Raw genomic sequence first — 23,859 nt, 5'->3', positions numbered from 1 at the left:
ACACTGACTCACTCTCCAGTTACCACTACCCAGATTTTTTTCTAATAGGCTATTTTCTGCTGATAAATCTTCCAGCTTCCCATGAGGTACTCTTAGGCTGAGATCATGTCAGTGTAGACAGAAAAACGAAATCTATGTTTACATTCATAAGGAGGAAAATAAGGCAAGAAATTTGAAACTAACTAGCACCAATAAAAGCAAAAGAACAACTGGAAAACATACAGACAACTTTGGAAAGTATTTGTACAGATTACAGTGGAAATATTCTGTCTCTGTGTTTATGGACCTGCCCATTATAAGCCTTTTATTGCAAGCAGTAGAGGGAAGCAATTTATACTTAAGAAAGATTACCCTTGCTTAAAAGCAATAGGACAATAGAATTTTACTTTCTAGCATGTTGCAGCCAGATTATATGGGAAAAAAACTCCTTACATTTTGGTGAATATAAGAAAATGAACATGGTCTCTACCAACCCCAGGCTTGCTATTGTATTTGAATAAATAATTATTGATCTGAAGGACTGTTTGCAATGTCTTGATGCAAATTTCAGATATATGTTCCATGTTCTTGTGACCACAGCATGTAAACTTTCCTAAGTTTTGGCACAACCAGATCTCCCTTTTGCTTCAAATTTACTCTGGAAAATTTGGATTTAACTGAAAAATGCCAAGATCCACTCTTTCCTAAACCAGATAACTTAGACCAGCTTTAACTATATGGGTCTATACAGTGGATGAATTCCAAGGCCTGTTGTATATAGGAAGTTTAAATATACTTTCTTCTGGCTATAAAGCCTATTTAAAATTAAATCATAGAGCATATTCTACTTTTTCTAATTGTGTGGTCAGTCTCTTTCTGTAGACCATGAGTAAGCACCTTACTCAACCCGTCATCAGTAGAGCACAATTTAAAATAGACAGTTGTTGCTGATGGAAAATGATCTGTCAATTACAAAAAGAACACAGAAATTGTATTGTTGAATTTCCAGGGTAATCTTATTTTGAAGTAGTTTTTACAGATATCCAAAGATGCTAACTAAATGCCTTCTCAGTTCTATGCAGCATGGAAAAGATAATATCCCAAAGTAAAACTTGTTGACAAACAGGCTAGTACAGAGTCCCAACAACCAAACCAAACTGATATATGAATTTGGTTGGTCTAGCAAAATCTCAGGCAGGCATTTTATTCAGTTTGTTTGAAGATCAAAAATGCCAGGAAGAACGCGTTCCTGATATTTTCTTTGGCTACAAGTGAAAACTCATCAATATTCAGGCTATTACCCTTGAAGAATCTGTCATAGCAACCTTAAAAAAATAAATTAGTGAATCCAGCTTTAGTTTACTGAGGGAGACAGAAACCTTATGAGGGAATGCAGATATTTTTTATAACAGACTCAGGAAAACGCTCAATAAAAATCACCAAAGTAAAACATTATGAAGAAGGATAAATGCAATGAGAAATTAAGCTAGTCTTTTGCCTCTAGCACCAATAATTTGTAAGAGGAAAAGTATTTTTAATTATCTAAAATATCATTATCCCCTCCCTCTTCCTTTTACACATGACATAACTGAATGTTCAGAAAGGCCTTTGTCTGATGTGTTTCTTTGAATTTCAGTACTGTCAGGAGACAGCATTGGGAAGGTGGTGTTGTTGCCTACTTGGTCTATGCCTACATTTGGAGGGGCAGAATGTTGGGAGATGGGAGGAGTGCTCTTCCCTGGACACTGTAAACTCCTTGGTGGCAAGGCTGAGGTGGAGCTGCAATGAAGAACAAGGTCTAAATCACTTTGTCTGCAACTACTGTAGGCAGGTGCCTGGAGATGCAGAATAAGCATGTTAGTAAGTTTGATGCTGGTGAAAAGAAGTGTGGGAAGAAACAGGATTGGCTGTGGGGCCATGAGGGAGGGCAAGAAGTGAACTGTGGTGGTGTGGTCCAGGACACCAGGCTGCTGGGGTTACCACTCTGACTAGTGTTCTACTGCTGCCTGCACATGAGCTTTGCCCGCACACATGTGGAACTGGGCTATCTGGGCAGGCAGTAACCCAAGCGCTGCCTATGCAGAAGACAGCAGGGAAAGGAAATAAGGGGGAACACACACACGGATGGGAACAGAGTAGAAATAAGAATCATGAGTTCCTTGGGCTTAGAGACTGTCAGAGTGGACTGAGTTGTGCCAAGTGAACTGGAATGGCAAATAAGGTGACTTAGGATCGAAGGATGGCAGTGTAACCAGCATACTTCTGAGGACACCTGTCTCTTGCTTTATGAGACTGCCTGCTCTGTACTACCCTCCTACAGCTTGGGCTTTCTCAGTGCCCAGTGGAGAGTTTGTAGGCTGCCATGGGTATACAAAGCAAAAACCAAGAAGTCCACAGGCCTGTAGATAAATGAATGTTCTTGTCTGTTCCCTGAAAATATAATCTGTTCACTTCTGCAAGGTATTGAGATTAGATAGCATTGGATGAGAAAGTCCAACATTCAGTATATAATTACATAGCTACCATAATTTTTACCCATATTTAACTGTTTAACTTCATTGAGAGAGCAAAACTGCAGGCACCTAAGTGTGTAATATCATCCAGGTACCCATGTAAGTTATGGATCCATCAAAATTAAATATGTATGAAGAGACAGTAGTGTATACTGAAAGCATTTGTAACATTATCTGCTAAATACTATCGCCTACTATACTCATAAATACCACCTAAAATATAAAGCATAAAAGCTGGGTTCATTTAGATACATTGTGATCCACCCTTGCTGTTTAACTGTTACCAGATTTGTTAAAAAAATGTTAGGTCTTCAATATACTAATAGCACTGGTTTTTTAAAGCATTATGTTGTTAATAGCTGTGCACCTGATAAAATTGGTTTTCTAATAGGAAATTTAAATATATTAAACCCTTCTACTTATTGTGGCTATATTGTAGGCAATTTTAATGGTTATTCAAAAACTATTAGGATGAGTCTCAGCTTCTGAAATTTTTTATGTCAGTGTGCCATTTAGTTTTCAAAATAACAATATGTGTACCAGAAAGATTGCCAAGATACTGGTGCCAATAGTTATTCTATCTCTGTAGTCTGAAAATAAATCAAGTTTTATCAGCAAGCCCTGAATTTTAAGGAGCATTACAGTAGGAATTGATTTCCAACATTGCTGATGGATGGAGTTGGGGTTTTATATTCTGAGGCTATATTCTGCTTCTGGTGAAACCAGTGCAGTTTCAGACAATACTTAACAAGGAGAGACACAACCTTACTTGGAACTTTTCCTAAACAGTTCTACTTTCTTAGCTCAAGTTCCACAGAGTTTCAGACAAAGGAAATTACAGAGCATGAAAAAAGTACCACAAAGGCAACATACTATGAACTAAGCCAAAGTAATATATTTGGTTTACAGTAGGAAGGTGCTCAAGAATTGGCTGGTATGTTTGCTAATCATCTCCATCTCATGTCTTGCTTAGGAAACTTTCAATTAATTGGAATTTTGCTTACCTAGGGAAGGTCAGTTATGCTGGTATCTATTTCTAATGGGGAAGAAGACCTCATATTACATGCAAGGAAGACTTTGTTCCCCTAATTTGCAAAAATACTTAAGCTTCCACTCCTGAACATCACATATTTGAAAGAAGACCACAAACCCCAAACCCAGAAAACAAGCAATAAAAAAGCCAAACAAACTTGAGGTAAACAAAGGGAGAACAATCAGCTATGTAGGAACCTCAGTTTAGGCAGTCTAGATGTCCTTTTGGAAGCCTGCAGGATACCTACCTCTTTCCAAGTATTCTCAGGAAAACTCTTTAAAAGAAGAGCTTAAAAGGTAGGTGCAGGTTTATTGACTAGGCAGAATAAATCCCACCCCAATGTTTACTTTGGTGGGTTTCACTTGTAATGGTGGAAGTGCTCAGAATAATTCTAATATGAACATTTATTAGCAGTTGGAATGTGGCTGGTTACTTACAATTAAGTTGGAATTTTGCAGACTGTTTTACAAAGTGTCTGAGTATTTGAACACTCAGTATGTGTCAGGACTGAACAGGACAATTTTTTGTCATCAAGTCATAGGCTTAAAGCAGGAAGTCTTCCTGGCCAAGTCTGTATTATACAATACTCCTCATCAAACACCAAAAAGGCTGAGCAAAATCCTTCAACTGTAGTGGGTTTCTTTTAATGGAGACAGAATAATATTTAAAAGTTTTCAGACAATAAGAGATTTTCCTTGTAAAAATACTTTAAACTTTGGAGGTTTACTGTATTATTTTGAATCCTGACAAATAATTCCTTATCTGATTGGAAAAAAGTTAAAAATTTTAGTTATATAGCTATATCTAGTTCTTATGTTGGATAGCAATACTTTCAGGGTTAACGAAATCTTTCAATTACTTACAAATTACTTGATAAGAAAGCATTATATTCTTCTCTGTTATACCAAGAGAAATTTAATTATTCTCAGAAGAGTATTAGAAATGCAGTAAATCTTAAATGTTATGTGTAACAAAAGCATTTTCTTACTGTAAATTAGTTTAGTGGTAATAAAAATCCAAGAAAAAACTCCATCAGTATCCCTTCAAACAGTCAGACTTTGAAAAACTTCTTTGTGTGTTTCAGAAGCTCACAATTTAAATATGATCAAGATAGACATACTAGGAAGAAGAAGTAGATCCTTATGCAGCAGATTAAATTAAATCTAGAAATGAATTCTACTTTTTTTGGGTCCTAATTCTGGATAGTTCAAACCCTCCCCTGTCTGTGGAGATGATGAGCAGTGACTGAGCTCAAGATGTATTTATGCTGACCAGCCTGGTTGTTGGCATTGTCGCTTTGCTGCTGCTCCACCCGCAATAAAGACCAAGTTCTGCTTTTCTTTTCCATGGTAGAATTTTTTTCTCTGGTCTTTACTCAGGCTCTCATTTCTCAAATATGTGAGTGCATCAATCTTTGATACTTCAACTTCTCTCTAACATTGTTTCAATGCTCAAAAGTTACCAGAGGAAGATTGACTCCTCTTCCTTAAGCCTCAGCATGACAAGCAAAATTATTTCAAGTACATGGAGCATCTTGTAGGGAAATAGAAGGATAACATCCCTTTGGAAAAAGCCTAGTGCAGGGACAGGGCAGATTTTGCCTCTATATGTACCTTGAAAAATTATGCAAAGGGATCAAAAAAACCCCAATATATAACCGAAGAAAGATGCAATTAATGTATTTGTTACAGCACCCTAAACTCCTTCAGCATGAAGAAGATGCATGCAGTGAGAGGCAGAGCTGAATAACAGACCTACCTGTCAGGATAAATTTAAAAAGATTGTGAAGATGCATCTAGATTTTTCTTTTCCTCTTTTCCAAGACCAGAGTCTTGGACTGGGGATTTGGGGGAATAAATCTAGGATTTGTAAGCCATGTGTAAGTGGAGCAAGAGAGATTTAGAGTGTCACAAGGGGATGTGATCATTGTTACTTTCCACTTAAATAAATTAACATTGAGAGCATATTCCAGCTAAAGCAGCCCTTTAAACCTCTCTTCCCTGCATGATTCATGCTTTACTCACTTCAGAGCCTGCAGGAATTTAAAGGCCAGCTCAGAACATTTACCCTGCTATTTATAGCAAGTACAGAGGTATCTGTGCATTTTAGTCAGAAGTAAAATCCCAGTATAATCTGGACGTTAAACATTTAAAGAAGTAGTAAAAAACATGGAGAACTACAAAACAGAAAACATGAAATAGGAATTGGGCTAGGAATTGCACAAATAGACTACAAGAAAAGATTTGTAAAAAGGTCAGATCAATAAAGGAATAGAGTTAGACAAGGGAGTTAGATATTTATTTATATGTAGATAAATATTTCAAACAAACGAAAGTTGAAAATTTTTTTGAGAAGAACATTTTAAGAGGTGAAAAGCCCAGAAATTCCAGATATTAATACAATATATTTGAATACAGAATTACACGAGAATTCAATCAGGCTGATGATACATGCAGTAAGATTCTCAGTTAACAATAAGAGCTGAAAGGGAGCTGGAAGCAGGAAAGGGACATTTTGTGCTAATCACTGCCACGGACAGAGATCCAAACATCCCAGACATGAGGGATGAATGGGGTTTGAAAGACAGACTACATATCAGCATCACCATATTTACCCTTTAATAAAAGGGTAGATGTAGTTAAGCAAATGGAGAACAACTGGGCTCTGGCAGATTAGCATCAGGCACTCTGCTTAGCTAATATAACAAAAGTGGGAGTAGCAACTGTGCAATGATACATATTTAATGTAACTAAAGATTTTGTGTGTGTGTGTTTGCATGTCTGTGTTGACACAGGCAGGCAGCTGGAACAAGCACAAAACCACAGTTAAAATGCAGAGTAAATTTATTGCATTACCTTGCTAACTGGAAGATCCCAAGGCAACACCCTGGCAGAGACACACAGGCAGGAAGGCAGGCACTGTTAGGCTCAGTCCATCCAAGCGAAAGGCAGGCCTGCAGTTTGTACCAAATTATCAAAGGTCCTGCACTTGTAGTTTACCAACATGCTGCGATCTCCTCTGGGCTTTTTTTTATGATCTCTGAGCTTTGACCCTCTCTCTCCCAAAACCAGGGAGCTTAACCATGTCCGTGAGAGTGCCTCCAAGTCTCTCACAACACTTATATTGCCTCTACACAGAAATGCTTCTCAAAACAGAGTATAAACAGCAGCAGACATAATATATGGCCCTGCTCTCACTGTTATTCTCCAGGCCTTGACATTTCCAGCTGCAAGGTCACTTGAATGAATCTATGGTCCTCATCATCCTCATTGTCATTCTTCTGCTTTTAACCCTGTCCTCCCAACAGTGCATTAATTAAGTAGCAGAATAGTTTGGGGTATGCTGAATTGGACTGTGTTTGCATGGGATGAGTGGGACAGCTTGACAGCTGAGCAAATGGATGTTTGTTGTAAAACATTTGTGAGGTGGGTTGTTACAACATCAAAAATCCTCTTAAAAGCTACTTCAAAAATCAGCCCCCAGTGGTAATATTACTGTGGGAGTCTGTACATTTAGAAAAAAGTAACCAAAATATAGTGTGAAATATTACCATCTGTACCTTTCAATAGATGCATAGGTAAGAAAGTTTGAAAATGGGCGGGGGGGGGGAAAGGGAGGGGTTTATCCCAAGGTGAAAAATTTTCACTTGTCTATTTTCTTTTCCCAAGAAAATGTTTTTTTTCTGAAAGGGTAAGGTCTTGAGTTTTAAGTTTTATTTAAGTGTAGTAATATAGCAATGAAATCTAGTAATATAGATGTTAATTTTGATTCTTAATTTCTGCTGAAGTAATCTTATATGTGACTTTTCGCAAAGCTGTTATTGTCATTAGTTAACTGAAATTAAAATAAAAGCCTAAACAAACAAGGTATATCTTCACTTAATTGCAGACAATTTGGGGATTAATATTCAGCAAGAAAGGAAAAAACCCTAGAAGTAAAATAAACAAAAGAAAACAACATATGTAGACATAGCTGCTGACCTTTCAAAAATCAGCAGCACGTGGCTCAGTAGAATTAGCGATGGACAGCAAACTGCAAACCATGGTTTCCAAAGGTGCGGTGCTGCTTATGTGGCAAAACCTAAAATATGAGTAGAAGTTAAATTAAATTAAATGAAAAGTTTCCGCTGTGCTCCTCAGCATTGTCGTACTTCTCCCCCTCTGGGCCGGGCTGGGTACAGCACGCCAAGCCAATGTGGGAACAGATGGAGCTCCTCGACCTGCTTCGGACAGTGCATTTCCAGTCTCTGTAAGATCTCTTGGGTATTAACACACTGGTCAAAGGCAAAAGCTTCATCTTCCTACAAATATTAGGAGGATTTTGGCAGATACACTCCTTACTCCTAAGCAACTCAGGCTGCAGCCAGGTGATGAAGGGAAGAAATTGTGTGCGATGAGCAGTGGCAATTTGAAAAAAACGTTGCTTCAGGTTAAAGTTTTATATATATAGGTAAAGATAAGAACTTGCTTTGGGTTAAATATTAACGATTACAAAAATATAAACACACAAATATATAAATAGTATATTTTCCCCTGGAAATGACAGGAGTCTCGGGCAATGAAACTTGACTTTGTGGCTGCCGGGGCAGTGCTGTGTGTCACAGCCGCTGTCACCTCGCCCGGCCTGCCCCGCGAACCCGGCACTGGTGCGTGCCTGCTCCGCCGTCCTTTCGTTGCTCTTAAGAGCTTGGCAGCCTCAACTACTGATCTTCCTCACTTTGTCGGCACAAACTGTACGCCATTCTGATTTCCCACCCTTCTGCGCTCCGAACTTCTCGCGAGATCACTAAGCAACTTTTAGGGAAAAATTTGTAAGTAGCATTTTGTGGCAGGGGCATGAAACAACATGCCCTCAGCTGCGGCAAAAATAGCAAATCCGGCAGTTCTCTTGGAAAAGTGACACAATTATAAAACCGTAGAACAGCGGAGAACGTGCCAGGCGCGGGCACCTGCCCGTGCCGCAGCCGCCATGTCGGGTGTGGGCAGCGGCCAGCACGGCCCCGCCCACATCGCTGCAGCAGCCAATGGCCGCCCGGCAGGCGCGGCCCTGCGCGGAAGTGGGCGGGGCCGGCGGAGCGCGGGAAGCCGGGGCGCGGGCCGGGCGGGCTCAGGTCGGGGCCCGGCGCGGTCCGGACGGGCTCAGAGACAGAGACAGCCCCGGGGCAGGGAGATGGAGTTCTCCAGTCGGGCAAGGCAGAGGCATGCGCGGTTGGCTGGAGACCGCAGGGAGCAGTACCCTCACAGCCTGCAGTTTTACCTGGAGCCCCCCACGGAAAGCATCTCCCTGGTGGAGTTTGAGAGCTTTGCCGTCGATCGCCTGAGGCGTGAGTAGCGTCTCCCTCCCGTCCCTTCCCTCCCTCGATGCTTTGAACCCTTCCTGTCATGGCTGTGTGCGTTTGTGGCAGGCCTGGATGCTCTGTTCGCCTGACAGAAGCGGGAGCTGGGCTGGCTGCTCTCATTAAAGAAAAACGAGTTGCTTTGGGCGTTTCGGAGAGCTGAGAGAGATTTCACAAGCGGCGTTTATTGTAGCTGTCGGGACTGTGTAGTTTTGGTTTACAGGGTGGGGGGGGTTATGAGCACATTTCACATTCTATAAATGTTTTGACATATTTGATGTCTCAGTATTGCATTTCAGGTCATTGTGGCTGGCAGCCAGGGATTCCCCTGAAGTCCTGAAAACTGGATCCAAATTTTCGTTAGAGTTGAAACCAATATTCTGGGACTGGTTCATCAGAATTAGCTGTCTCCCTTTCCTTGTTGATGGCATGGATCCCAGAATTGGGCCAGCTGTTCAGGACTCACAGGCCACACTTTATATTTCTCACCCTTTTGCTTCTCATGCCACTAAAAGCAATTCCTGTGGCCTTACCCCAGTTTGTGCCTTTCCCAAGCTGTCGTACATTTAGTTTGATTTCAGCATGTTGTCTCTAACACGGACATTTTCTTTTTTTGCCCAGTGCTTAAAGTAATTGAAAATCTTGGTGTGAGCTATGTAAGAGGTTCTGACGAATACATAACTAAACTGGGGGCTGAGCTCCGGAAACTGAAGTTTCCCTACAGAGTGAGTAAAGATCAAGACATAGAACTCCCTTGCACTTTGTTTTCTTTATACCATTCAAGAACAATGAATAAAAGTAGAGGTGTTGAAATGCTATTTCTAAAATTGCAATTCTGTGATTTTGTCAGAGGTAGTTTTTCTTGGAAGGGTTTCCTTTGAAGTTCTTCTTTCTTTAGGGTAAACACCTTCCTCAATAATGTGGCAAAAGATGACTATTAATACACTGTTAAATAGCAATGGTAAATTGATTGTGAATTTTTAATCTAGGAGAGATTATTTCTCAGAAATAATAAGAATATGTTCTACAGGCTTTGGTTGAGGACGATTATGAGGCAAGAAGAAAAGATCATATCTCTCATTTCATACTCCGCCTTGCCTACTGCCAGTCGTAAGTACTTTTTGGATTATGCTGTACTCTGATTATTAATTTTAAATATATACAAATACTGCAGTGCTTTATTGTAGACATTACAGATGCTTTAGAGTTACATGGCTAATAATGAGAGAAGGAGGCTCAAAGAGGATTTTTTGCTAGGAATCTGATCTCAACTGTGATGAAAAGGGATATGTGTAATCAAGATCTGGATTTTGTGATAACTAAAAAATTTACAAACTTTTGGCTTTTAAACACATGCAATTGATTTGAGTCTCTTGATGGCTTTTTTCTAAATGACTGCCTGTCAGTATTAACTGTTTGTCAGGCATTTGCAGTGATTGATAGCATAGTTTAACGTCTGTATATGCTAACTGTTGATAACTGACCAAAGACCTGACTATCTAAATAGGCTTTATATTACTGTGTAGACAGCACTGTTTCTGACTGACTAAAAGTACCATCTGAGTTTGAGGTTTCATCTACTGCCTCTGTTTTTTGTCCATATTTGTTGCTGTGGCTGGTTGCACTGCAATTTCTTTGTTAGATGAAATTTCAAGCAAAATCTTGATCAACACATTCTTTTGTTTCTCCTGTAGTTTTTGGATGAAATTAGAGGTTGTTAGTGCTTCATGTCTGCAAGTTGTTTTGTTATACTTTTGTGTGAACTCTTCTTACCACTGTGGTCTTTTCTTTGAATTAAAACTAGCAGATATGAAGTGTGTTGAATTGCTGACTCAATTGAACTTAAGGCTGCAATCCCCTTCAATACCCTTTATTTTAATTAAGTGACTGTGATGGAATGCATATTATGATACTGTGATAGCTAACATGACTGAAGTGCTGCTATAGATACAGATTTGTAAGCAAGAACAGGGAAGGTGAGTAGGAGGGATTGTGGTGTAAGCTGGGATATGGAGCTGGAATGGATGGGGCTTTTCTTTGAAATGGCTTTTGCTTCTTGCTGCAGAACATCTGATCAGAGTAGGAAGTAGCAAAGGTCTCAAAAGCCTGCCTCTAGATGGACGAGATCTCACTGTGACAGGCTCTGGGTGACTTTTAAAGACCCTGAAATCTTCCAGATCATTGGCGTCCCATCCTGTTGTCCTTTCAAAAGACATCTGGGCTGTGCTGAAGACAGTTTGTCAATGTGTGTGATCAATGAGCCTGCTAGATCCATGATGCATGTACCATGGAGGAATAGGTTGTGGATGTGAAGATCAATACCAGTCTTCACTGCAGTGATTCTTGTAGTGTACCTTGAAATCCTGAAAGAAGGGCGCAGATTGAATAACAGAATTGCAACTTTGTATTCTACATATATAATTTGAGATTGTGAATAATAAGTGTAATATTGCCTTCTTTCTAGTGCCCTGTTTGTTGTGTTTTTATAAATCCCCTTAATCATACTAGTCCTGCTGATTTTGATAGTATCTTTCTTTACATGTGTTGTAAGTTTGCCAAAACCCCCTAAAAGGTAGCATCCTCAAGTAGTCTGGGGTCTAAAAGGCCCCTGAAAACATAGTGGTTTGTGTTAGTGACATTATGAACAATCAATTTGGCTTAATTCCAAAGCCAAAACTTTAAACGCTTTTTTATTATATAGATCATTACTTTTCTTTGTGGGAGACAAGATGCTTGAGGGTGTTGGTAGTTAATGAAAATTCTGCTCTTGTGGAGGGTAGAATTTGACTCAAGTTCTTACTTAGTAAATAAATTGCAGGTACTATTGGAACCCTGTGTTAAATATTAGGCTATAGGCAGGGCAGAAATGGGCGGCTTGTTAATGGTGAATCGCTGTGCAGAAATGAATAAAAGTTATTTTGGGTCACAGAATCAGTAGGAAAGAACCTGGCTTTGTAATCTGGGGGGAAAGACATCTTTAGAGGAGGAGTTTTGAATAGAGCTCTGGGACACTGTTTAGACAACTTGCAGATGCCATTTTGTGTTCTCATTTTTATGTACTTGCTGCATTTTGAAAAAAGCAGCTTTTGGTCAGTTTCTACTTATACTTAGAAAAGGTGGATTTAGTGCTTACTCATAACATGGAAAACAGCATTCTAAGAACTAGGAGGTGGGCCTGTAACCCAGTGTTTTCTATTCTCTCTTGAAAAGCAACTACTGTGGGGATATTTTTATTGTCTACAACTGGCAAGTTTCCAAAAGATAAAATTGGGAGGCAAATAGAACATATAGTACTTCAAGTTTTTATCATACTAGGTCAGAAAAATAAGCTTGGCACAAATCATTAGGTTAACTGAAGAAAGTTGTTAAAGTAGAAGTGATTGAAAAAGTGCACTTAAATAGACATAACTGCAAGCTAGCTGAATTCAGTTCCTGAGTGTGTACCTGTGTTTACATTTTCCTGCCACAGTGCATTTTCAGTTGGCCAACACTGCCATCCAGGGGTAAAAGTTTATATCGATTTTTCTTTCCTAGTCACTGTCAGTCCTCACTTGTAAATTGGATTGTTTTGATTTCGTTTTCATGTGATCTGAAGTGACCAGCTCCACCATTCTGGCCAGTAAATTTGTAAGGTAGTTATCGTCTCTTAACTTTCCTTCTGCTTTCTGCAATCCAAGACTTTAAAGCTTATTTCCTTATGACAGAGTATTTGCAGTCTCATCCATACCCTTCTTTCACACCTCTTCTAATGTCACTTAGACTGTCAAGACCAGGAAATAAAATAACCTTGTTTCATTTGCTTTTATGGCACATGAAAGATGTAAAGATAATTTTATTTGCATGTGGATGGGAGTGTGCATTTTTGTTTTTTGTCTATTGCATCTCTTGTCACTTCAGCAAATCAGCTATGAAGAACCTTGAAAGTCACAGGGGCATAATGTTCACTTTACTGTCTTAAGATGGAAGAAATAAATTTTACCTCTGCTCTGACAGAAGGAATTTCTTTTATCCAGGAAATTTTCAAACATCCTTTTGTGCCGTTTTAAAGTTGTTTTGGCTTGATTTGCATCTGTGTCACATAACAAGGACATAAATTCTATTTCAGACTTAGCAAGGCCTGTTCACTACTCCCTGACATTTTTTTTCCTAAATTATAAATTAGACTTCTCTGCTAAAATAGCTCCCTCTTTATGTTGAGTAGCATTTTCTTTTGTGTGTTATCTGAACCCATGTTCTTCTTGCTGTCTAGTCTTTAAAATTTTGAGTAAATTGGTGTTGATTGCCTAGTAAAGCAGTGATCTGGCCCATGCCCAGAGTTTTCATAAATCAGTGTTAAGTTGTTGGAACTCTTGTATTAATTGTGGAATGGGAGCTACTTGTCTTAAATTCCAGATTTACAAGCATTTGCCTTCTATAAAGTACTTATATCTTCATGCTTCCTAACAATTATGCTGATTTTTTTCCTCCTTGGAGTGAAGAGTATTTCTATTCCAACCCCAGCCCCTCAAGTGCTGTTCCCTATATGAAAGAGACTGTTTTCTTATATTATTTTTAAAGTTGGGATCTATGAACTGGGTTTAAATTGCTAAATAATTTGCACTCCAGAGAGTTAAGTGGCAAAAAATGAGGAGATATTCTTAACATCTGCACTTCAATAACCTGCTACTCCCTTAACTCACCAAGCTGCTGCTGAAGCTATCTAATGATAGTGACTTTTCAGTTAAGCATGAGGTTTTGATAATAAGTATTATTCCTTAATATGAGTTTGAGATGAGAGTGTACAATTTTTTTCATGTGAGTAATGAGTATAAAATATGGTTTGACTTTAGCAGTGAGTTATAATGCCCTACTGATGATGATCCTAGGAAAGTAAATTTAAAGGTATTTGCTAGACATATACAGTAGTGTGAGGTCAGCTTGTCAGCTATTTTGTCAGTTGTAGGAAGAGTCCACATAGGTTTGTGTGTAAGAGATAAAATAGTATTTTCTTATTATGGTAACTTCAGTGGATAGGTGGGATTACAGCCTTTGATCTGATTTCCTGAAGGAAAGGAATGACAGACTGGCTGGCCTCCAAAGAAATGATATATAATCATGTTTGTGGTTTGTTTGTTTTTTATGTGTGTGTGTGGTGGTGTTTTTTTGTTTGGTACCCCCATAGGGAAACAAATGTGCTGTAAATCAACGAAAATGGAAAAAAATATCACATCCCAGGATTTAACTGCACTCCAAGATGGTCACAGAACTGCAACAGATCAGTCATTAAAGCATTAACTTCCATTTTAAGTTGCATTGTCCGCAGGATTATATTTTACAAAGCACCTTAACAGCCTTTCTGTTTAGCTATTTTATGTAACAATTACTTTTCTTCAAACCATATTTCAATCAGTGGTTTTGTCTACAAAACCACAAACAACTCTGTTGTTTTTCACATATTCCCTATGGGAAAAGATGCTTAAATATTGTAAAGAGAACATATGTAAGCCTGCAGTATTTCAGTGCTCTGTGAATTCCAATGGCAGTGGCCCAGAGGGTGGCTTTCAGAGGGCAGTTTAAGAGAGTGCCTCGTGGTAGTGAGATACAGCATCATCTGCATTCTGTGCTGGGACACGTGGGGTAGCTTTTTTTACTGGCACTCTGGTACCTACTTGCTGTGGCTTTCACTAATGTGCTGGTGCCTGGGAATCAGCACTAGGATGTGAAGAGTTCCATGAGTACTTAAAGTACTTGGATTGGCTTCAGTGTTGTTTTGAGTCTCCTGACTCCTGTTGCTGTGTTCTCGTTTGTTGTTCTACTTGTTCACCTCTGGTTGCTAAACCCCTTTTTCTCTTTTGTCAAGAGTTAGATGTTCTATTTGTGTTCCTCACCCAACTTCATTGCCATATAGTTTCATTTTGCGTATTTGCAGGCTGTTTGTTGCCTAAAATAGAATGCACAATTGTCACATTTACTGAGATATATGAATATTTTTTCAGCTGGAGATACATTTTGAAGGCTACTTTTTTAATTCTCACTTTTGGTGTATTTGCCTCATTACGTTAATTGTGATGTTAATTGTGCAATGAAGAAGTATTGTGCCATGTTGTAGAAAAAAACCTGTCCTTTAAATATCAAGGGAGAAAGTTACCTACAACATTTTTTATCCAAAACAAATAAAAAGTATTGTCTCTCCACAAGTCTTTTCTGATTGAGTATGCTTTACTGAAGGTTTCCTGCCTTCACTTCCAAGCTTCTCAGTGTGTGTGGGTCACATGCCAAAGTCAGCATTACTGTTGTGTTCACTAGGTTTGTGGTCTAGTTTTCAAGCAAAGAAATAATGTAGATTCAGAAAATGTTTTTTTTTTATTGTTTTTTTTTGCAGTGAGGATCTCAGGCGTTGGTTTCTTCAACAAGAAATGGATCTCTTCCGATATCGCTTCAATGAACTAACTGAAAATTTAATGCAGAAATTCCTGGAACACGTTAACTTATCATTTGAAGCTGTAAGTGTGTTACTTTCTGTATTTGTGTTGCACGTGTCTGTTGTTTTTTAAAATTCTCATTCAGATAGTTTTAGCAATCATGTTTAAAAAAATAGAAAGTGGAGTTATGATTTTAAAAAACCTAACCACACAGAACTTCTAAACTTGGGGAATAGTGTATGTGAGGATTAAGTGTTGTAATTTTTTGCTACAACAAGAGAAGCTCAGTCTGTTTCAGTCTACAAACACAGCTGAAAAAAATGTGTAATTACACAGGTAAGTTAACAAGGTTTACTAAAGCTGTTCAGTATTTTTGAGTCAATATTTTGGGTGAATTAGATCATAGGTCATAGAATGGTTTGGGTTGGAAGGGACCTTACATATCATCTAGTTCCAACTCCCTGCTGTGGGCAGGGACACTTTCCAGTAGACCATGTTGTTCAGAGTCCCATCCAACCTTGCCTTGAGCACTTCCAGCAATGGGACATCCATGGCTCCTCTAGGTAGCCTATTCTTGGACATCACTGCCCCCACAATAAAGAATATTTTCCTGCTCTAAACTTAATTCTAAACTAAACCTACTCGCCTTCAGTTTGAAGCCATTCCCCCTTGTCCTGTCATCACATAGCCCTTGTGAAAAGTCCCTCTCCATTTTCTAGGCTTTTTGTAGTACTGGATGCCACAGTTAGGTCACCCCAAAGCCTTCTGTTTTCCAGGCTGAACGATTCCAATTCTCCCAGCTTTTCTTAACATAAGTGGTGTTCTATGCCTCTCATCATCTTGGTGTCCCTCCCCTGGACTCATTCCAACAGGTCCATGTCCTTCCTGTGCTGAGGACCCCAGAGCTGGATGCAGCACTGCAGGTGGGGTCTCACCAGAGTGAAGCAGAGGGGAAGGATCAACTGTTAGGGTTAGAAGGGTCCTCTGGAGATCATCCAGTCTAATCACCCTGCCAAGGCAGAGTCACCTAGAGCAGGTTACACAGGAACCATGTGAGTTTTGAACATCTCCAGAGAGGGAGACTCCCCAGCCTTCCTGGGCAGCCTATTCCAGTGGTCTGCAGCCCTCAGCATGAAGTTCTTCCTCATGCAGAGTTGAAACTTCCTGTGTTTTAGTTGACCATTGACTGCTACCCTTTGAATGTAGATGTCCAGCCAATTCCTTATCCATCTGATGGTTCTCCTATTGCATCCATTTATCTCCAGTTTGGAGAGATGGATGTTGTGGGGGTCTGTGTCAAAGCTTTAGAGAAATGCAGATAAATGTCATTTGTAGCCCTTCCCTTATCTACTGATGTAGTCACTCCATCACAGAAAGCCACCAGTTTGGTCAGGCAGGACTTGCCCTTGATTAAGCTATGCTGGCTGTCCCAAATCACTTTCCTGTTATCCATGTGCCTTAGCACAGCTTCTAGGAGGATCTGTTCCATGGTCTTTCCAGGCACAGAGGTGAGGCTGACTGGTTGGTATTTGACAGGGTTTTCTCTAAGCTTTTTAAAGGTGTGTACAGTGTTTGCCTTTTTCCTTTCGCTTGGGAGTTCCGACTGCCATGCCTTTTCAAATACCACAGGGAGTAGCTTGGCAACTACATCATCCAAGTCTCTCAGGATTCTGGGATGCATCTTATCAGGTCCCAAATTTATGTTCTTCAGATAAGAGCATTGTTTGGATTCTTCAGATAAGATCTTATCTGGCTATCTGGGCCAAATAACACTGATGTTAATAATATCTTGCTTTCTTAGTGAATTGTGTGATAATTCACTCTAAGTGTTTCAGTAATAAGAAAAACAACAGCTGCATTTGATTCTTACATGAATGTAAGAATGTTCTTACACGTGTAGTCTGTTCTCACCACATTGTTGACTTCAGTTGAAAAGTAATTGTGGCCAAAATGTGTTTTTATTCATAAACATTGCTCTACAACCTTTACAATCTTCTACCTGCTTTTAAGATGTGGCTTCTTGTTATAGAAACCACAGCAAACTACAATGACCTGGGGACACTGTGCATTGTTCTTTTTGTGAACACTGACATCTGGAAACCTATGTGGAAGTGAAAAATAAGTGCATTCAATTAATGCTTATGATCGCTGTTGAGGACATAGTTAAAATTTAATAATCCAAGTATGAAAATCCTGTATGGATTGCTCAAAAATGTAACTTTCTGTGTTACTGTCACCATGGGGGCATGCACATGTTTGTGCATGCTAAGAACCATTTTGATTTTTCTTGTTTCTGTGTATTATGTGAGTTACTGAAGCTGTAGGTGTATAGCCAAGACCATGATTTAGCTTAAATAACACAAAATTAGAGGCTGGTATTAAATGCAGTAGCAACAAATTGTGGTTAAGGATAACTTATATAAGGATTATTTATTTTTTATAACTTTAAAAGAAATTATGTGCAATTAGACTTTATACATGCACATACATGTAAATTATCCTATTTTCTTGTAATAGACAATTTGATTTTTGCCCATTAAGTATGTGGTATAGAGAATGCAGAATATAAGTTGTCCAAAATTCTGTAAATGCTCTCATTCCACATTTGTTTTAGCATCATAACTTAGGTTCAAAACTTTTTCCCTTTTGACTTAAGCTTGTTCTGTTTCTTTTGATGAAAAACCTTGAAAATGCAAAATCTGTTTAGACAAACAACTGTTGTTGGTGTTTTAGGGATATTACGAAAGAGTTTCTGCTGTTATATACTGTTTTGTTTGTCTGAGTTGATTAAAGGAAAATGCCTATTGCAGTGTCTTCATTAATGATTTTAATAGTATTTTGCACTGCAGCTATGAACTGTTTTGTTGAGAAAGTCCAGCTTTGCCTGTAGCTCTCACTGCAAACTTGGGTGAATAAAAATTAACATGCAATCATCACTCCACAGAGAAAGCCTTTCTCTTAAAATACTGCTTATTAGAATAACTTAAATATTCTAAGATATGTGGCTGATGTACATTATGTGTTGCTGGACTGAAATATCTGGCGTCAGTGCATATTGGTAAAACACTACTTATGCAGTTTTAAGAGTAACAGAGGCTTTCCTGTGTCTTTGAGAGACTATTAGAAATGTCATTCTGTGGTTTAGCAGACCTTTCAGTGAAAGTTGTGCTTGTGGAGCTGCATTTTTGTTGCTTATTCCCCAGCCTCTTATTCTCCTGTCACAGTTTCAGCATTTGGGCTTGTAAGAATAAATTAATGTTTGCAGGCTGCTGGAAATAGCTAGGAGCATGTCTTGATTCCGTGCTACTGTATGTGCCTTCAATATGTCAAAATGATTAAGAAGGTATTACTTTCTTATTCCTGTTGAGGCAAAAAAGCATAATTTCATTGAAAATCTACTTCCCTGCTTCTTCTTTCACCCCCTGCTTCCAATTCTCATGGGAATTTAGCCAAAACTAATCCTTCTTTGCACTGTCATGTATAAAACATTTGAATATTATTAATGAATTCCATATGTATTTGAAACAGGTCTAAATGCTATAGAGTATGTAGAGGCCTCTACAAAAGTAAGGCCACTCTAAAAGCAGTATTATTTTACTCAGTGTTCTCTTTGTAAAAGGAGACACTTCCTTTGAAAAGGAAATTAGGATGAACTATTCTCCTTATGCTTCCCTGTTAGAAGCTGCAGTGTTTTCATGCCTTACTGTGCATAAAACAAGACAGAAATCAAACTTTGTGTTCTACCTGTTACTAAAAAAGATGGTTTTCAGAAAAAGGAAGTAAGTTCTGATGTTACAATCCATTTTCTATATGGGTAAATGGATAGAAATTCTATTTCTTATCTTTCAATTGTTTATGATGCACTAAGAAACTTATAGTTAAATTTCTTTAACTATAGAAGGGAGAGAGGTGCCTTTGCATTTTCTAGATACAGTTCTGGTTTCAGAACTGTAATCTGAGAAAGGTCAGAGCTGCTAAAACCTGACCTTGGCGTAGTCTGGCATAGCAATGTTAACAATTCTAAGAACCACTGTAAGAAGTGATTCTCAGTATTTATTAAAAGAGTCAACTCTTTTGTGGGGAGAAGGAATAAATGGATTGTCTTGTACAGTTTTGTCAGAGTTTTCTTGTCTTTTACAGCACCAATAAAGGGAACCTAAAATTGAGAATTCAATAACTGTCACCTCTTACCTTTTCTTATTTGCTTACATACATGAGGAAGTGGTACTTGCATATATATTTTGCAGGGGTTTTGTGGACTAATTTCTGAGATTTTGTGATTTGTTTTGTATTGTGTGTATTGCTTTATAGAATTGAGAAATCTTCAATCCCACTTATGGATAATGCTTAAGAAGTTGTTAGGATCTTTCCATATTTAAGGTCTTTGAATACTTAATAAAAAGATCTTACTTAGCAAATTTTGGAAAGGGTAAAATTGTTGACAACTAGAAGAAAAAAAAAGTACCGAATTTCCAAAGCTTTTATGTGATAGGCAGCTGTAGAGAGTTTGAAATGATAGTAGTTGTCATCTCATGGTTAAAGAAATTTTTAATTGAAGAACAAGAGCTTTCTGTAATTGAAAATAGAACTGGAATTTAAGGAAAACTAATGTTTTATTTTTTTAATAGGATTTCTTATATCTAGTGGCTGACATTTGTATTGCTGATGGAGCAAAATATGTAGCACAGTGTTTATTACATTTAGTAAATAGCTGCTCTGGGGAGTTTTACCTGATTATAAAGATGTTCTTCACTTGAAAAAGGAAGGCTGTAAACTTCATGATATTCAGGCTAAACATGTGACTTCAGTATGATGAATATGTCTGAATATGTATAGGATTATTGCAATTCAAAAATTTTACAATGTTTGTGAAAATAAGTATCTCTAAATTTACTATAAATCATGGAAATTTGAAGGTTATGTAAGTACTTCCTTGGAAAGTTTTTACAAAGCTGGCACTGGATTAAGTTAGTCCATCTTTAGTATTCTGTAAGAAGCTTCTGGGACTTGGATTTCTTGGGAGAAGAAAATGAAGCTTGAGTTGAGTTTGTATTTGAGATACTTTTTGGAACTACTGACATGTAGATTGCATTTTAATCACTTGTAGGAACAGCTTTGGCCAGTCTCTTTGACAAGTGTGGAAGATGCCTGGACTGGTGTTGCCCAGCCTAGTGGAACCTTACTTGGGTGCTCAAAATTTTACAGTGTTCTGAAATATTATTGTTTATACCTACCAATGTATGCCAGCATGAGCAAGAGGTAGAGTGCATGATGTTGAATCAAATGTCGAGAAAGGATGAGGATAAAAGGAAAGCAAGAATAAATCTGTGCTTTAAGAGTATTTTCCCCTGATGCATTGATTGGTTTCTTATTGCAGTAAAAGGAGAATAATGGAATGGTTCTGAAGGTATTTCAGAATGTTTTTAGTCTGTTCTATACTTTAAATATTAAAAAAAAAGGAGAGATAAATGTGTTTAAGGGACAGTACTCTCATAATCCAGTTAAATGTGGAACTTTTTATGTATGGCATGTAATTTTCAGCATTCAAGGTACAGTCTATGGGCAAAATCAGTCACATAGGGAGCATCAGAAATCCTTAAGCAGGACTCTAGAGGAGGAAATACTGACATTTAAGGTGACAGAACCCATCAAAGAGAATATGGAGACACAGGTGTGCAGTTGAGATTTACATCAATTTAGGAGATTAAAGTATTAAAATCTTGCTAAAAATGAGTAATTACATCAATGATGCCTGGCAGTTTCTGGCAGTAAAAGGCACTAACAGATTTAAAGATTTTTAAAGGGAAATTTGTGAATATTTTAAATATTATAGTCATTGAAGAAAATATTTTAATCTCAAAGTAAGTTGTTCAAGGTATGAAGGAATTGTATAAAATAAATGGTTTTACAGGTAACTGATACTTGGACTTCAACTCTGAAGCTGCTCTTGACATGGTTAGAAATGTCTCCTTTGGAGCCCTCAATCCGAGTTTTGGCCTTTTGTCTGCTTTCCCTCACATAATTTTAAATCTCCAAGACCTACCACTTGTTCTTAGACATCAAATCAAAGAGTTATTCTTTTAGCATCTGCAGCTGTAGGTCTGTGATAGATCTTGTGCTGATTTGGAACATCTAATTAACTTCTGGGTCCATTCCACTTGGTTCTTGTAAAAACCTGGCCAAAAGCCTGTTTACCTTAACCAGTCACACTTTTTTTCCCTGGGGATGGTCTTAGGGTCTTTTCAGGTGGACAAAATGTTCTGTGGTTACTTTCAAAGTTCAAGTCTCACAGTGGTGATCATCATTCCGCTGTTTTACTTTCCTTTTAACTTTTTAAAACTAATGTCGAACCTAACATATTTCTTCTTGTTCTGTCCACTAGTTGAGAAAGGTAGGGCTTTTTTTCCTGCTTGTTTGTTTTTTCCTTCTCTTCATATTTGCCTTCTATCTGTCATTATACTTTTTTGTTTCTTCTTTAAGCCTTTCTTTGTGTGATGTTTTGTCATTTCGGTGAGTGTCCTCTGCCATTTTTACAGGCTTCAATTTTAGATCAGATTTTCTTCTCTGATCCTGTTCTCTAGAGCTCTAGCAGTGCCCCCAGCCTCATGGCATTTTAGTATGTGATCTGCTTCTTTTTTAATATACAGGTTAGGAACTGAAGTATTGAATTTTACTTTGGTTGTGGAACTTGGCTTAAGCCATCCTTCTATTTTGAGTGAAATTTTTCTACACATGTCTTTTCCAATGGATTTTGAACCCAGGCTATAGAAGATCCAGTGGAACTATTTGGTCATTTGCATGTGAAAGTGTCTTCTGGTGACCTCAAGGGTGCTTGACACAATATGACACCTGCTTTTTTTGTGCCCCTGAGGCCTTCACACTGTGATAAAGGCCGTGAAATCAGCTTAACACAGTGGGGTTTTTTTGGCACAGGTGGATAGCTGTTTGTCTCATGTTTTTTCCTAAGATGCTTTGCTTTGTTGCTATGCCTCTCTAGGAATTTGACTTACATACTGGAATATGAAGTGAAGTAGAATGCAGAATTTAATTCTGAATTTATTTTTTGTGTTATTCTGGTCATCATTTTGAATATTCTGATTTCTTTATCTTCAGACTGTTAGTACCTCTTTGTTACTCCCAGAAAAAATGAAAATTAATAGACATTATCATGTCTTAATTTGTAGTGTCAGGATGTTGTATAATTGGATTTATATTTCCTGCAGTGCTTCTGTTCACTATTATCTTTCTGCATTGTGCAAAAGAAATAAACTTCTAAGTGTAACATATTTAATCTTGAATACATCTGTGTTGCTGTTTTCACTCCACAGAGCAGAAAAGAAATCATGTTTAAATTGAACTTTCTTACTTCTGAGTAGCCTCTTGGAATTTAAAAAATATGATGACGTTTTAAATAACTTCTCATTTAGATGCCTTATTTTTGGGGTAACAGCCGGTTATTGCAGAATCAGATGTCCTAATTTTTAGATGCTATTGTAAAGCACATTATTTTAAGAAAGGCTTTGGGTCATAGTAATCGTGAAGGAATGGCAGATGGGAATAGTCAGCTGGGGGAGCTAGAGGTCTTCAGTGCATCTGCAGGCATTTGAGAGGAAGGAATAAGAACTGCAAAATAAAATGGAAAGAGCGAAATGCATTAGCGATGGAATTTTTTTCCACAATAGCTCTTTGATGATACAGTTGAAGTGCTTTTTTAGCTGCTTTAAGCAGTAGAAATTAAACTTCTTTAATTTCCATTTTTATGATCTGAGTAGTCCTATGAGAGACTTTCTGATATCACTATTATGCAGTCTTCAAAAACATTTATCTTGGTAGTAAGGCAGTTGTATAAATATTTGTAGTTCGGCTCCTTGAAAAAACACTTTATGACTGCCTTTATTTGATACAGAAGATCCTACAGTCGGGTGTGGATTAATGAGAATGGGGACTAGTTTGTGTCCCTATTAAGGACAGATACATTTGAGAGAATATTCAATATAATTTCGAACCATTAAGGGGCTGTGACTATAACTATCCATTTTGGAACAGGTGTTTAATCCAGAATGTTCTTTTGATAAGGGTTATGGCTTTTCATTTCAGGGGCATCAAATAATATTTCTTCCTTTCCTAAACAGGATGAGGAAAACTAGAAACTATCTGGAGTCTATATTACTGTGTGGAAACTTAGGCCAAACTAAGAGAATAACTATGCAAGTAGGCTATAGTTTACATTTGCTAAGGAAATGGTTCTGAATTGTATCTTACTTTTCCACTGCATGAATCTTCTATTTGTCCCCTTGCTTGAAAACCAGTGATGATTATCTTATAGTTGACAGCAAAAGGCGTAACGGATGCATGCCTAAGTGAGAAATGTGCCTTACTGCCAAAAGTGTATTTTCTGTCATTTAACTCCATGCTTAGAGTCATTACAGACAACAAAATTGTATGTAGAAAGGTTGAGTGGTTCTTTAATGGCTGGAGTTTGTTAAATAAGACAGTGAAACATTTACTATTAGTGCTTTAATAAACGTAGTGAGTTATTCTCATCTAAAAGTAATTGGGTTAATTGCTCAACAGCCTGGCTATTCTAGTGAGCTAACA

The 23,859-nt window shown here is 38.0% G+C and overlaps 1 protein-coding gene across 1 annotated transcript in view; it reads left to right on the top strand.

The window, feature by feature from the left end:
• The first annotated feature begins 8,614 nt into the window (after window positions 1-8,614).
• PRIM2 (DNA primase subunit 2) overlaps window positions 8,615-23,859 on the top strand; it is an 89,664-nt gene continuing 74,419 nt past the window's right edge. Inside the window, exons 1-4 of the mRNA XM_031504423.2 lie at window positions 8,615-8,848; window positions 9,482-9,585; window positions 9,891-9,970; window positions 15,222-15,342. Of these exons, the coding sequence (XP_031360283.1) occupies window positions 8,695-8,848; window positions 9,482-9,585; window positions 9,891-9,970; window positions 15,222-15,342 (459 nt within the window). The 5' untranslated portion in view covers window positions 8,615-8,694. The remainder of the gene's footprint in view (window positions 8,849-9,481; window positions 9,586-9,890; window positions 9,971-15,221; window positions 15,343-23,859) is intronic.

The sequence above is a fragment of the Lonchura striata genome, chromosome 3 (assembly GCF_046129695.1).
Source record: "Lonchura striata isolate bLonStr1 chromosome 3, bLonStr1.mat, whole genome shotgun sequence".
NCBI lineage: Eukaryota > Metazoa > Chordata > Aves > Passeriformes > Estrildidae > Lonchura > Lonchura striata.
The sequence above is the reverse complement of the archived record's forward strand: the minus strand, read 5'-3'. Positions and strand labels throughout refer to the sequence as shown.